The following is a 15,787-nucleotide window of genomic DNA, read 5'->3' as shown; positions in this document are numbered from 1 at the left end:
TAGTATGTAATCTTATTATGGAAATCTAATTTATATTTTTTATATTATATTAGGTTTTAAATACATTCGTAGGAGAATGTCCTTTCACCGTACTAATAGTCAAATCCAAAATATAAAAGATAAGATAATACGATTTTTTTTCTATAACTGCACATGACAATAACTAGTTTGTATTTTGTACATTATATCTATATTGTTTGTATTATGTATTGTAATATAATTTAATTTTGTGAAAATATAATTTATTTATTATATATTAATTGTAATATTACTACTATATATTATTATTATTATGAATTTTAATTTATATTTGTTCTTGCTACAGATTATTTGATGATGATTGGGCTGCTTTGATCGATTTACGTTGATGACTATGATAGATTATTGTAATTTCATGTATAATAATAATAATAATAATTATTATTATTATTATTATTATGAGTAGTAGTAATATTATTATTATTATCATTTAAAAAAAATTAAAGGAGACTATATGTTGTATATAATACTTATTTTCTTTTAGAAAAGGAGGACTATGTATTGCGGCTCTTGGAGACTAATAATTGCGATTCTTCAAGATTCATGTAGTCCATTTTATAATGGAAGAAGAAAATAAACATTATTTGCTCATATTAGATGTGTTTGGGTAAAAAGCACAGCATAAAGCTCAAAAAGATTGTCGCAATAAGGTTTTTTTTATTAATGGGTTTAATAAAGTGAAAATCCCACTTTAGAAGAATGTAATTATTTGATAAAGTAGCCGTTTAAGTAGTGTTTAGTGGTCATAATAGCTGTTTTCAGAATAACTTAGCTTGAAGCGTCCAAAATCAAAAGTAATGATTTAAGATTTTTTTACAATTTTCTTAACAAATTATGCACCATTAGCTATTATAATCGCTATTTTTACCAAATAGTTGTAATTTGCAGGACTAATTAGACATTGAAATATCTAAAACAACAATTGTATAGTTACAACTATCCATAACTACCGACCGATAAAAACTACTACCACTCTTTTTATCCTATGATTTTTACTATATTTTTTCATTTTAGTTTGTCTTATTAACTGCAACATTTGTATTTTTGGCCATAATCCACAATCTTTCTTTAATTATCATCTATATATATAGCTTATATTTTCATCTTATCTACATATTTCTCCATCTTCCCCATAACCAACTAATCTCCCTCTTCTTAGCTTTCACAAGTATTGTACTTGTGACAAAGGAGTACTACTACTTCCTATAATTTATTATTAGTGTTATATTTGACTTTTAACCCAATTTAACACGTTTTTTTAATCATATACAATGAATTATGCCTACATTAAATTATACGAAATCAATATAATAAAAATATGTAATTAGACGATTCAAACAATATCTTACTTGACTATAATTTTTCTTACACATCAGCCGAAATATATGAAATAAGTTTGAACAAAATAAATAATATCAATAGTTGTATTATAGTTAGTATGCAATTAGACGATTTAAACAATATCTCATTTTATTACTCCATTCGTTCTTTTTTATTTGTCCACTTTAAGAGAGAAATTTAAATTAGATTTTTGAAGTATATATTGAAGATAAAATATATTCATTTGAAATCTTATTAGATTTTTCTTGATGTAAATTTTTTTAATATATAATTCTTATAATTTTTAATGATGCGTACTTAGAGATACTAAGACTTAAAATTTGCTAAAAAATATAAGTACAAGGTAAAATGGACAAACAAAAAAGAACGGATAAAATATAATTTTTATTAAACATTAGCCTCAATATATGAATAAGTTTGAATGATTAATATATGAATAAGTTTTAATGATTAATAACAACTAGCACACATGATTTTTAGAGCCGTCTTGAAAAAATTTAGGGGTCCTATATAAAATTTTTATTTTACGTCTTATTTATAGTGAATATATTTATTTTATTAATAAATTTAACATATTTTTTTATTAACCTTTTTAATACATTAAAAAGAAAAAAAAAAACTATACGATTAATCACCTCATGCATCCTCGAAAACCTTGTGATGATTTTTTTTATTTACTTTTTCCACCAAATGCTTTGGACAAAACTATTTTACATACGGAGTAGTTCAAACATAAATTAGGTAGGAGCGTACGCCTCGTACACCATTCCGCTTTTGTTCTTCATTCTTCAGGAACCTTCTCTTCTCTTCTGTTGTTTCTACACATTTCCTCAACAATTAACTCTGATCACATCTCCGATCACATTCAATCTTCTCGGCAGTTTTCTCTTCCATTTAATTCTGAATTATGCTGCGAATTTGATGAAATTCGAACTGAATTTACCCAACTCAATCAAAGCACAAAATGGGAGAAACCGAAAGGGGATTAATCAAGAAGGGAATACTAGGAATGGGATATTGGGTACAAGGATTCAGATGTTTTCCATGGCTGGCTGTTAATTTCTTCCTTAAAGATGGCCTTAATGTTGACCCTTCTACTCTTCAAATTCTTCAAAATTCTGCTAATTTTCCAATGGTTGCCAAACCCCTTTACGGTGTCGTTTCTGATGCTGTCTATGTTTATGGTCAACATCGCCTTCCTTATATTGCCTTTGGAGGTTCATCTTTTCTTCTATTTTCCATTTTCTTTTAATTGTTTGTTTTTTTTGTCCTTTACTCATACTCTGTTACTTTTAGATGCTGGGCATATTCCCTTTTTTGTGGACTGTGGAGTACTATATTTGGTTTTAGTTGGACACTTGGACCTAATTACTATGATGTGATGTTCCACTAAATGTTTGTTGTTTGGTAGTTAATTGAATAATATGCAATTCCAATGCATTGTTTGCATTCCATGAGGCCCTGCTTGGTAATTGGTCATAGATGATGTAATGATAATGATTAGGGTAGGATAAACAATTATTAGGGTTGGATTATGTTGTGTCAAGTTTCAAATCTCACTTTGATCGAGGTGAGTACCTCGTAGCATACTCGTTGGCTTGCACCTTTGAGAATGATAATGTGTGTGCAAAGGGGTTTGGAAGCATATGTTTTGGGTCACTCAATGAAGTGATAGATGAAGATGATTTGGAGTGTCTTAATGAAGGCAAGACCGAAGATCAGGAGGTTATGAAGATTGCTCGACTGGTCGAGCAAGAGTGGCTCGGTTGAGCAGCTCATGAAGAGAAGATCAGAAGCCTCTGGATCACTGCTCGCCTGGTCGAGCAGCTGGCGCTCAGTCGAGCGAGGCCCAGTTTGCGTTCTCTATTTTATGCGGGAAATTTTGTGGGCTTTTAGCCATTTATCCTAGAGTTCTCTGACATGTTCTATGACTATATAAGGAGTCTTAGAGCATCATTTGGGTCATGTGAGTGAGTCTAATATACTAGAAGCAACTAGGGTTTACAACCAAGAAGCAACTAGGGTTTACAACCAATAGAGTTCTTCCTTGTATTAGAGAGTTTGTGAGAGACCACCATTTTTTGCTTTGAGAGGCTGTTCTTAAAGCTTGTGTGGGTTGTTCTTAATATATTGTTAAGTATATTAATGAAAGTAATCTTTGTTTGAGGAGGAGGTACCTCATAAATCTTCTGTTTGTCTCCATTGATTGTTGTGCTCTGTTTTTGTTGTTTTCTTTGCATTTGTTTTTTTCTTGTTCTTCACCATTGTCATAGCCCATTCACAATAGATTAGATTTTAATATCAATAAACAAATGGATTGTGGAAGTGTTTTTTTACAAGGTGGTTGATTGGTGGAAGGGATTGGATGTGTACACCCTTATGATCATTGTAATAATAACCAATGCCCTACTTAATGTTTTGGTTGAATATTGAATTGAATGAAGGGTATTAGTATGTGGTAGTTTAAAGGTTTATGGGAGTACTTGTTTTTGTTTGGAAGATAATTCCACTACTAAGATTTATGGGTGAACTTACCAAATATAAGAATACTTCTTCTTTTATGCTTCTTAATGCCATTATAGGATTAACAAATGATAAATTGTATGTCAGTTTTCTTGGCAAAACTAGCTACAGCATAAAATCATCAGATTTGTAAGCTGATTATTGTTTTGAGTTCTTATTGGTGGAGATGTACATTCTAAAAACTTAATTCCTCATGCTTCATTCCATAATCTTAGATAGGTCACCTAAAAATGCTTTTTGATTGTGACTTCTTGGGCCACGAGCGAAGCCAGAAAAATGAAAAGTTAAAGGGCCAGAAATTATAAAGCAAAATTATTATATAAAAGTTTCTGATAATAAGACTCGATCTCTGGTTCTAACCCCATGTAATAATAATAGCTTTCCTTATCATTTAATCGCTTTTTTTTATTACTCTAACGGCCCGTTTGGTAGTTGATATTAAATGGTGGGAATGGTAATAAAAATTTAGTGTAATTTCTGTGGAAAAATCTCTTAATAAGTTTTGATGATCATGCTTGTTCTACTTCAATTATTTTATTTTATCTAAAAAATTCATTCTAATGTATTACCATTTGGAGAGTTAGTATTAGGTGGTAATGAAAGATTAGGAATAATTTTCTTATGATCAACTTCTCAATACCATGGAGATGACATGGTACATTTCATGAAAATTTACACTATAAATCATTTTATTATAGCCATTTAGTATTAATAATCAAACGAGTCATATAGTTTTTTGAATTACAAGGTAGGTTGAACTAAGGGGAGGGTTAGAATCAAACTCAAGGCCTTACATGGAAAAAATGGTTCAAGTCTAGGGCGATGTCTCTTAAGTGATTGCATCTTTGGTTATCATACATGCTTTCATATTATTTGATATTTGAACTTTGCCCAGGTTTCTACTTGATCATTCTTGGTTATATGATATCTTGGTTTAATTATCTTTTAAGAGCAATACGTCACTACAAAAACTCAATGAGTAATGGCTGGGAATCAGTTATAGAGAGGCTATACTTTGATGGGCTAAAACCATGATTTGATAGCCTTATATTGCTCTGAATATTCAGAATTCATATAGGATATATTTTGTTGCTCTTGAATGAAATTAAATTAACAATGTTCATTATTATAAGACACATCTTATCTGATGATCAGCTTATTATTGTTGGTTGTTGTATTCATTTGAAAGGTTCAATCTAGCATTTTTTTAGTTTATATATCCCCACTTTTGGAGATGTATTAAAAGAGAGAGAATGAGAGATAGTAGGGAATCAGAGGAGCGTTGCAAATAGCCAAATCTATGATTTGTATTCGTGCTGTGCAATGAATGAGAATATGAGATGTAGGTCATTTAGTGATGTGCCAATATGATGTTATGGAACTGAAATGAAATTATGTCGAAGTATCCTGACAAAATTGGGTCTTGGACTCTTTATTATCTAGCGTCAGTTTCTGCTTTTTCCCACTTTGCTATGTTTGCTCGTAATGATGCTATCATGGATTTCTAATTTCTGTTCTTTTATGGATATAGCCATTTTGCAAGCTCTTTCATGGGTAGCAATAGCAACACTCTCTTCGTCAAGCATCTCAATCTCCACCATGACTTTCTATCTCCTACTGAGCAATTTGGGTGCTTCCGTCGCTGAGGTTGCTAATGATGCTATTGTTGCAGAGATTAGCAAACAACATACTTCTTTAAAGAAAGAGAAATCGTCTTCCTCAGGGGAGCTTCAGTCATTTGTTTGGATGGCTTCTTCGCTTGGGGGAGTTATGGGGAACTTAATCGGAGGAGTTGCCATTGAATTGTTCGGTGCACGAGCTATGTTCCTAGCATTTGCTGCACTCCTCACCATCCAGTTCTTGTTAACTGTCTTAGTTGACGAGAGATCTCTTAACCTGCCCAAAAACCAAACTGTTGGCAGAATAAAAGAACAGTTTGCTAAGCTTGCAAGTGCATTATCCAAGCCTGAGATTGCCTACTCGATTGGTTGGTTTGTGGCTTCATATGCCATGGTTCCTGTACTGACTGGAACAATGTTCTTTTATCAAACTCAGGCTTTGGGTATTGATTCTTCTGTGTTGGGTATTTCCAAGGTGTTTGGGCAAGTAGGAATGCTTCTTTGGAGTGTTGTTTATGACAAAAGTCTGAAATCAGCATCCCCTAGGAAAGTAATTACTGCAATTCAGGCTACCACGGCAGTTTTCATCATTTCCGATGTATTGTTTGTGAACAAGTTTTACCAGCAAATGGGGATCCCAGATTCTTTATATGTTATAGTTTTTTCAGGTCTGCTGGAAGTTCTTTTTTTCTTCAAGATTCTACCTTTTAGCGTTTTGATTGCACAACTTTGTCCACCTGGATGTGAAGGGTCTTTAATGGCATTTGTGATGTCTGCCATCGCCCTTGCAATGATCATTGGTGGTTACCTTGGTGTTGCGCTTGCATCTTCGGTCGGCGTTACTGGAACCAATTTCTCTGGGCTGTCCCATGGCCTTTTGATACAAGTGGCTTGTACTGTGATACCCCTCTTTTGGTCCTCATGGATTCCTGATCATATAAAGCCTGCTGTTTCAAAAAAGAAGGATTAGTTTGTTTTGGTGCTGTTCAAGCAACTCAGCTAAGTACTTGCATTTTTATACGAGCAGCTTGCACACTGATACCCCTCTTTTACGAGGATTAATTCTTTTTGATGCTGCTCAGGCAACTCAGCAAAGGTAGTTGCATATTTCTTTGTTCTCATTGTGAAGGCTTTATAACATTTTAGATTAATGTTCTGTTTATCCACTCAGAGCTTCTTTTCTTTGGTTATTCTTGAATGATGAATTAGAAAGGCATCTCTGTAGAGCAAAGAGCTTGAATCACTGGGCTAAACTTGAGATATTGGTATGTGTGCTTTAGTTTGTTGTCCATCAACCGCCCAAATTGTGAATCAATTGTTTGGGTGTGCTGTCATGATAATTAGAAAGGCATTTCTTTGGGTTTTTTTTTTTTTTTTTTTTTTTTTTTTTTTTTTTTTTTTTTTTTTTTTTTTTTTCGTTACTAGCTTGCTTTAACCTTGCTTATGAGCCGTGCTGATTGTGTCAATTTGAATTTTATAACTGAGTTGATTTTTACTAGCTGTGAAATCGGCATATAGCAATACGCAGAAAGTGAAAATTCGAAAAGTATGAATAAACCACGTGCACTTTTGATACAGAATAGTTTTATTCGTAAGGATCCTTGTGGAAATGGCTTCAGATTAAGAAAGCTCCTCATATGAATCCCCAACATTGACAACAGATCCGAGCATTAAACCAATCATCATTGTCACCGGCCAAAAACCCATCATCAAAATCAACATTCTTAATCCTTAGGCTCTCTCAGATGTGTATTGGTGAAACAGTAATTGCTCCTGGGATCTGCTAGGCTGCACCAGCAAAAAATGACTTGCAATTTTACCCGGTGCAGCATAATTAGCAAGAATGTGGGTCATTTGAGCTCCTTAGCCAAAATCTTCATCAGGCCTCAACTGCTGCCTTGTATGTCGTCTAAGCTCCATGCTCTGGCTGCCGGTGAAATTCGAACATAATAATCCACCTGCCAACTCTGTGTTTCACTCTCTTGGCAACGTCCCCCTTGACATTCACATCACAGATGTTGAAGTTTTGTATGGTCGTCTCAGCAATGACGGGGTATTGCATCAAGGAAGCCTGCTGTGATGACCAGTGCTGGATTTGACTGCGATACTAGCAGCAGGGAAGGTAAGGCGGAGGGATATCTGGATATCTCTTTACCGATCTCACAAGACTCAAGGTGCCGGTGACTATGGCTGCACTAAAATGTGATTCTATTTCCTTGGTGTCTAGTGTAACCACTTATAATGACTATTGAGATTATTGTAGTAAATCTATTTAGCATGGCAATCATGAGAAAATAACCTCTGGTAATGTCAATTGGGACAAGGTTTGTACCTTTTTAAGTTTTGGAGCCAAGTTGCTCATGGAGAGCTGGTTCGACTTATATCTAATATTCCTGTTTGATTTTCTCTTCATTAATATTCACATTATATATCCTTATATAGTAATATTTTTCCTTGCTTATGCTCTTTTGGTTCTAATTATTTTTTCTTAATTTTTTTTTCTTTTAAATTTAGTTTCGAGTTAAATGAGGTATTTGTTTAAAATAAAATGGTGTAGTTATATGTAAAGTGAGTGCATGGGATTGGGAGATACATGACAATTTTTAGAAAAAATTGAGCTCATAGGGTTCTTTATCATAAGACTATTAACACAAATAATATACATGAAAAAAAAAATGCATTTTAGCTTTGAACATTATTTGAAAGAATTTTTTAAATAAGAATGAAAATACAGAATTTTGGAATTTAAATAAAAAAATAAAATTTAAAATGTGCATCCAAATAATAATTGTGCCTTGAAAATCATAATGCGTCATACTAGTTATGACTATTTGGATGAACGAATAAGACAATATTTATATTTTGAATTTTTATAGCCCAATCAAGAAAATATTTACGTCACTCAAATAAAAACTATTGTCCTTATTTAATTTAAAAAATAAAAATATTATTTATGAATTTTATCAATAAACTATCTTTTAATATTAAAATTTATATTATTTATTAAATATAACAAAGGAAAAATTACCGTTGATACTAGAACATTTCGTTAATTTTCCTACAGCTTTCGATTAACCATAAATAACACCAACTTAGGAGTTATTTCTTGCAATAATACTAACTTAGTTTATTAGAAAATTTATCAATTTTTTTTGTCATTTAATCTACTATAATTTAATTTTTAACATGTGATTAATAAAAAATTGGTATTATTAATGAAAATAAACAAAATATTATATTATTTCTTGTGATTTTTCATTGAATAAGTTATGAATTTATTTTTGAAAAGATTTTTTTAAAAAAATAATGGTAAAGCATGGGCAAAATGTAGAAGATATTTGGAGAAGACATGGGAAGAACAGAACGTGTGGTAACGGCTTCTTCCGTGACCAACACCCAACTTCTCTCTTCTCTTCTTCTGCTTAAATTCACTCTTCTTCTCCGATGACGTTATTCCCCACCATAGCCAGCTAATTCTTCGTTTTCTCCACCAATCTGAGTTTCATTAATGGCACAGTTGTTCTTACAAGGACGTTTGAAGTTAATCTTGAACGGCGAAAACCCAGTTCAGTGTAAGCTTATTGGGGGTAATAGAACTAATGGGTTGCTGGGATTTGCTGATTTATGCTCGATTTTCCCGTCTAGTATCAATGATCACAATGTTAGAAGAAATGCGTATTCAAGGAAAGGGATATTTATTGCCTCTGCGAAGGGTAATTCTCGAAATTCTGTGAATGGTAAAGTTAATGAGAGTGTTCTTCATGAAAGAAGTGATGATTTTGATGACTTTGATGATGATTTTGATGATGATGATTTCTCTTGTTTCAGGGGTTTAGTCCTTGATATTGCTTATAGGTCAGTTTGTTGGTTCATTAACTTTTCTGAGTTTGCTTTCTGTTTGCTTGGTTTTGCATCATATATGAAGTTACAAGTTCAATTTTGTCCACATAGCTTAACTGCTTATATTTCATTTTGTTGTTTATTTTGTGCCTAAACAAGTAATTAAATTAAAAACAAAACTAAATGTAAACTAATCCATGCTAGGAGGATTGAACAAAATATTTTCAAAGAAAATGATTTGTAGCATTATGGAATGCTTTTTTAGGAGAGCACAAGCACAAAATAAAACTAATACAAATTCTTAAATGAGACGGTATAATGGTGAGACCGTGACCAATGTACATTTGGGTTGTTAAAATGATCGCATAACTCAATTATGGAAATGAGTTAATTATATGGCTCGTCTCATGGTGAGACGGTCTCATACGAGATGAGATGAGCTGATAAAATTATTTATTTGGGTTAATGAATAAAAATTAAATTTCAAGATACAGTCATTCACAACAACACCTCTAGTATAAAAGATGTTATAGGATGAACAAGATTTAAAAATTAATATGAAAATCGGAAAAAACTAGAACAAGTTTGCAAGAAACTTGTAATAGTGTGTTGTGAGAGAATTTGATGATATGTAGAATTTTTCATCATCTTAAATGATCATTCAATATCTCTTTTATAGAGTATGAATCACAATTCAAAGAGTATCAAAAGTTACCACACGTTGCTTCAAATATCATGTACATTCGCCAAAACAAGCAACGTAACAGTGTCAATCAATAGTGCGTGCATAGTGATCGATCGAGCACAATGATCCAAACCAAGACAGAAGGTTTACAAGAACTCGAGCTCGACCAAATGCAATTTGCTTGGTTGAGCTGAGTTGCTCGATTGAGTGAGCAGAGCATAGTGCTCGATCAAGCACTGTGTTGTCAGCTCGATTTTTACTCTTTCTTTGCTTTGTTGTACTCCAATCTCTATATATATCCCAAGAACGATCAAATATGATCTATGGTTCCAAAGTTGTAGCCAGAAATGTAGACAAAGTAATTGTTTGATGTGGAAGGAAATAGATGTTAGAAGTATGATGGGGTTAAGACTAAAGAATGAAGTGACTGAGTTCTTAGCATAGTGCTTGAGGGCCAGATATCATTCTCAAGTTTGGAGATCTATGTTGGCCTGTTTGTCTCCACTAGACCAAGATGAAAAAGAGGACATTTCGAGGTAGATGGTACTAATTAATAATTATTGATAGTGGTAACGATCCTGTACATTGTTATGCAGCAAAGCCTCTTGTGAATGTCCATGATTATGCAATTGTGGTAAAGATCCTATACATTGTTATGCAGCAAAATCGTTTGTGTCTACACAGTCCAGGAACATTCTTTGTTGTTTACCCTGCACAATTGTTGGTTTATATCTGTAGAAGTTCGATCCAATATCGATTTGATCTATAAAACTTTCATTCAATTAATAGAATACATGAAACATAATGTTTGGTAAAACACGACCAATCGTTCACCTGCTGCTATGTGCGGAAATATGAAAAATCATAGATACCATGTCTCAGTTTTAGTTTCTGGTTGCCTAAAATTACACATTACTGCTGGACATCAGTCACTAAGATCATTTAAGAAGCTCTGTTTGTTCTTGCCAGACCAGTCAATGTAGTCTGCTGGAAGCGTGCTATATGTTTGGAGTTCATGGACAAGGTTAGACTATGGCTTTTTTTCTTCTGTGATTTCCTGTTTTGGATACATCTTATTCCTTTAATGAATAATCATGTTTGTAAAATCAATGTTACCTGGAACGACATTCGGTTTGGAACGGGGAACAAGGAACGCAACCTAGATTGACTTGAGAACGATTGGGTACGAGATATATTATGTATAAAAAATATATTTGAAAACAAAATTATATTAAAATGATTTTTTTGCTTTAAGAAAGTATTTTTAAGTGAATTTATTTTAGTTTTCTACGTTTCATCTCGTTTTTCCTCCCTTCTTTTTTCTTTAAACTGTAAACGAAGGCCAAAATACCTTTTTAAAAAGGTCTTCTACACCGGAACGGCGATAGAGTTTATATACAAATCCTGGTTTCTAAATAGCTTTTTCTGCTACCTCGTCTCCTGCAATGGGGTTTTCGGGTTTCTCCATTGCATTCTTTGTTTGTTGCACATTTGCAATTTAGCAATTTTCCTTTCCGTATTTCTTCCGATACTCAAGGAATGAAAATATTTTCATGTTAATGAACTTATACATCTATTTCTATCTATTCCCCTGACTTTATCCTTTGAAGTTTTTACCTCCCTCTGCAGGCTGATGTTTTGGAATATTACGATCAGACGGTAAACTCACCTAATGGATCTTTTAACATACCGGCAGTATTAAGAGTAAGCATTTTCCCTGCCTGCTTTACTATTCAATTTGGCAAATTATCTTAATCTTAGTTCATGTTTCTTCCTTTGTTTTCCAGGTTCGCCATTTACTTCAGGTTATGAAAAGAAAACGAGTCAGAAACACTCTAAGCCGCAAGAACATCTTCTATCGAGATGATTACATGTGTCAGTAAGTTCTGCTTCAAGTTCATCTTTTCTATTTACTGTATGAAGATTGGTGTGGGATTGTGGATGCATGCTCATCTGTCCTCACATTCCCCTCAAAAGGCCCAAAGAAAACAAAAAAAAATATTGCTCCTAGTATTTCCAATTCAGATTATATAAATTCTCCTATCTGGTTTGAGTACAATATCTTGGTCTTTGATAATGTTGTCATTTAGTAAGCTACTGTGTTCATTGTTACCTGGAAGTCTGGAATGACATTCAGTTTGGAATGGGAAATAGGATTGGGAACAAGAACGGGAACCTAGATTGATTCGGGAACGATTAGATATTGGATACATGTATAAAAAAATATTCTCATTTGAATACAGAATTAAAATAAAATGATTTTTTTGCTTTAAGAATTTGTTTTTAAGTGGATTTTTAAAAAATTTCTAGGTTTCATCTCATTTTTTCCTCCCTTCTTTTTTACTTTAATTTGTAAATGAAGGCCAAAATTACCTTTTAAAAAAGGTCTTCTACATCGGGACGTCACCTTTAGCTATTTGGTCGCGTTTTGTGGTGATTGGGGACGGACATTCCCAGATCGTGGAATGTGACTACGTTTCACGTTCCATGTAACTATGACTGTGTTTGCTGCCGTATTATACATTATGAATAAACTGATCATGGATTTTGATTGCGAATAAACTGACGGAAAGAATTTTAATTTGTACAAGGTACTGTAAATCAACAAATAACTTGACTATAGACCACGTCATTCCAGTTTCACAAGGTGGAGAGTGGGAATGGGAAAACTTGGTAAGTGCATCCAACTTGATGCTTTGCTGCTAAGTTTCTTCTACTTATATTATGTTATTTGCTTGAGTTTTACCAAATAATAATGAACCTAGTATGTTTTGCTTGCATGTTGCGTCCTTCAGTTTGTAGTTTGGGCATACTGAGCCTTTAGTTATTTTTCAGTTCTTTTTCTACTTTTCTTCTGATATGGTGTGTAGAAGCCAATTATATTTTATAGGCTTGTATGTGATGTATGTGCATCTTTTACTAGGATGTGTCGAATCTTTTTGTAAAATTGTGCAACTGTAATCACTGCACACCATCCATCCATGGGAATGATTGAACCTAGTATAGAGTCTTTTCTTGGATTATCTAAAACTATACCAACTTTTGATTAACCATGAATAATACCAACTTAAGAGGTATTTCCCTTGAGTATCCCTAACATGTTAAAAACCAAATTGTAGGAGGTTATATGACAAAGAAAAGGTAAATTAGTTAATAAATAAAAATTGATATTATTCTAGGGAAACAGCTCCTGAGTTGGTATTATTCATGGTTAATCAAAAATTGGTATTATTATAGGGAAATCAACAAAACGTTGTATTATTCACAGTAATTTTTCCTAATTTTATTGCTTTTAAAGTAAGGGATTATAAATGAGATCACTATAAAACTCCATAAAAAGTCACAGAAAAATTGAGTCTATACATCTTTTCTCATCGTGACAGATTTAGATATAAGCATGCATGTGACAAGCCATCGGCTTATAGGGTTAATTACCCTTATTTACCTTTTGGTATCTTACCATTTAAGTACTTGTGAAGATTTCTATTTAGCTGCCATGAATTGCGAGGAAGGGGTGATATAGGAATTTAGTAATAAATAATATCTTAGTAATTAGTTAGTTGGGGGGAATAAAATGTAGGGATAAGTATTATAAATAGAGGGGAAGGGGAGGAAATTAGTCATTGATTTGGATATCAGTTTTTAGAGAAGCTTAACACTCTTTAGGAGAGAACAAGCCTCTCGAATGCTTGTATACTATCTTTTGTAATCGTCCTTCGGTTACATTCAATCTTTCGTTATACATTTACGTTTTACATTTCATTTGATACATTCATATACTTTAATCATTTGTGTTTCTTATTTATGTGATGTTACAACTGATGTTTGCACTTTGCAATCAAGGATCAATTCGCAACAACCTGTTTGTTATTACAAGGGTAAGGTTGGTACATCCGACCCCCAATCTCCCCTTAGGTGTTAACAACTTTGCATTGGGGTAAGGGCATATTGTGTTGTATTGGTCATTTAGCTATGCTTTTGGACAGTGCTGAAGTTATTTCCGATGGATTCTGATTTCTGAGGGTTGATGTTTTGGCAAACTTTGCTCGCACTTGGAAATCAAATGTTGATTGTGTCCTCATTTACCTGTTTGAAAACAGGTGACAGCTTGTGCTAAATGTAACTCAAAAAAGGGCCACAAAACTTTGGAAGAAGTGCATATGAGCCTCGTAAAATCCCCAAAGGTATGTCTAATATTCTAGTCTACTAGAGGCTGTAGTTACTTACTGATCAAGGTCTGATCTGTACTTCGTCAATTTATCTTCTATGTCTTGGTTGTTAAATGTAGCGAACGAGAGCAATTATAAGAATTTGAGTGAACTTTTTACTAAAAAAATTTATGTTGCCTAAGTTCATGTCAAATAAATTCCTTTTGCAAAAATTTGTTCTCATAAATTTGCATTAACAGATGACCATGACATTGGTAATGAAAGGAAAATCCATGCTATCTTTGAAATTAAATTTGCATTGACATGAGATTCTTCTTGCAAAGTACACACTAATTCATGATCATTACCAGTGTCACATGATTTGCTTGCGAATCGCGAATCGAAAAAAGTGAATTATTGGTTGATTTTAGGCTATTTTTGAATCATCTTGAGCGAATCGCGAATTCATAATGCGAACTAACTAGCGAATTATGTTTCACTGATCATCACCACTATTTTATACCAACTGCCAAATTATTGCTTAGACAATCAAATCTCAGCAAAATTTGCCACAAGTGACTGATAATATGGGAAAAGAATTTGGTGAAATGGAAGGTAATGATGAATAACATTTCATTACTCCTATGCTATTAAGTGGCCCCCACCTAGTTAGGGTTCAGATGTATACAATACTATCCTTATTAGTGTCTTAAGTGATAACAAAGAGGTTTCCGATTGATCCTTACAATTTAGCAAATATCATCTGTAACTTTACATAACCAAAGAACTAAAATCTTTGGCCCCATCGATTTAAGGGGCATTATATGAATGTTTTGCAATGCTAATGCTAATGCTAATGCTAGTACATGTTCAAATAGAAAGAAAGTGAAATACAATTTTCAGTGTGTCGATCTGTGAAATTTCTGTGCAGGCCCCGAAAGATTACGACATACTTGCAATACCGCTGACAAGTGCAGCTGTAAGGATGTTGAAAATCAGGAAAGGAACACCCGAGGAATGGCGTCAATACCTCCCGAATTGAAGGCTTTGAGTAATGACAATGGCTGAAGATGAAGGGTGGTTGTACATAATATCACTCTTTAGAGTACACTTGAGATATCCTAGTTTCTGGTCAAGTGTCCTAATAGTTTCAGATAAGTCTGTATTTGGTGTGTCTTAATAGTCACAGGGTAGTCTGTATTTGGTGTCAAATTTGTGCCTGTGAAAGGATACTGGTTACTCTGTAAATTGTGGATCTAGGAATTGGTATCTTCGGGCGGATTCAATATTTAACCATTTGAATCTCTTAAAACGACGAAAATTACTTTTTCGTTTACATCTTTACAATATGGGAAATATCGATTTATTTTTGAAAACTTTACATCTTAGAATGCGGAAGATATAATGTAACAAAAGTGTACGCGACCGTCTCACAGTCAAGTCATGTGAAATCATACTGCTTTTAATAGTTGCAAGTTGCAATGTACACATCATTTGCATTTTAATAGTTGCAACATTTGTCTAAAGCTTATGAGTGTTTTGAGATACATATAACTATTGAAATTCAATTTACTAGATTAATCTCCATTTCA

The 15,787-nt window shown here is 33.2% G+C and overlaps 2 protein-coding genes across 4 annotated transcripts; both read left to right on the top strand.

The window, feature by feature from the left end:
- Nucleotides 1-1,846: 1,846 nt before the first annotated feature.
- On the top strand, nt 1,847-8,243 carry LOC130821837 (probable folate-biopterin transporter 7). 2 transcript variants are annotated; one of them, XR_009045404.1, is made up of 3 exons: nt 1,847-2,597; nt 5,435-6,618; nt 7,101-8,243. XR_009045404.1 is itself a non-coding variant. In XM_057687617.1 (2 exons), the coding sequence occupies exons 1-2, from the start codon at nt 2,345-2,347 to the stop codon at nt 6,490-6,492; spliced, it is 1,311 nt and encodes a 436-aa protein (XP_057543600.1). In that variant the 5' UTR covers nt 1,847-2,344; the 3' UTR covers nt 6,493-6,688. The 2 variants fall into 2 exon arrangements, 1 of the variants encoding a protein (XP_057543600.1); XM_057687617.1 differs by lacking the exon at nt 7,101-8,243 and having other exon boundaries at nt 5,435-6,688.
- A 597-nt stretch (nt 8,244-8,840) lies between these two features.
- On the top strand, nt 8,841-15,516 carry LOC130821343 (uncharacterized). 2 transcript variants are annotated; one of them, XM_057687054.1, is made up of 7 exons: nt 8,841-9,377; nt 11,017-11,071; nt 11,677-11,751; nt 11,835-11,926; nt 12,639-12,720; nt 14,148-14,231; nt 15,127-15,516. In XM_057687054.1, exons 1-7 carry the CDS (start codon nt 9,031-9,033, stop codon nt 15,235-15,237), a joined length of 846 nt encoding a protein of 281 aa, XP_057543037.1. In that variant the 5' UTR covers nt 8,841-9,030; the 3' UTR covers nt 15,238-15,516. The 2 variants fall into 2 exon arrangements, with proteins under 2 accessions (XP_057543037.1, XP_057543044.1); XM_057687061.1 differs by having other exon boundaries at nt 8,851-9,235; nt 11,022-11,071.
- Nucleotides 15,517-15,787: the final 271 nt, after the last annotated feature.

This window comes from Amaranthus tricolor, chromosome 1 (genome assembly GCF_026212465.1).
Source record: "Amaranthus tricolor cultivar Red isolate AtriRed21 chromosome 1, ASM2621246v1, whole genome shotgun sequence".
NCBI classification, from domain to species: Eukaryota; Viridiplantae; Streptophyta; class Magnoliopsida; order Caryophyllales; family Amaranthaceae; genus Amaranthus; species Amaranthus tricolor.
This window is presented reverse-complemented; position numbering and strand designations above follow the sequence as displayed.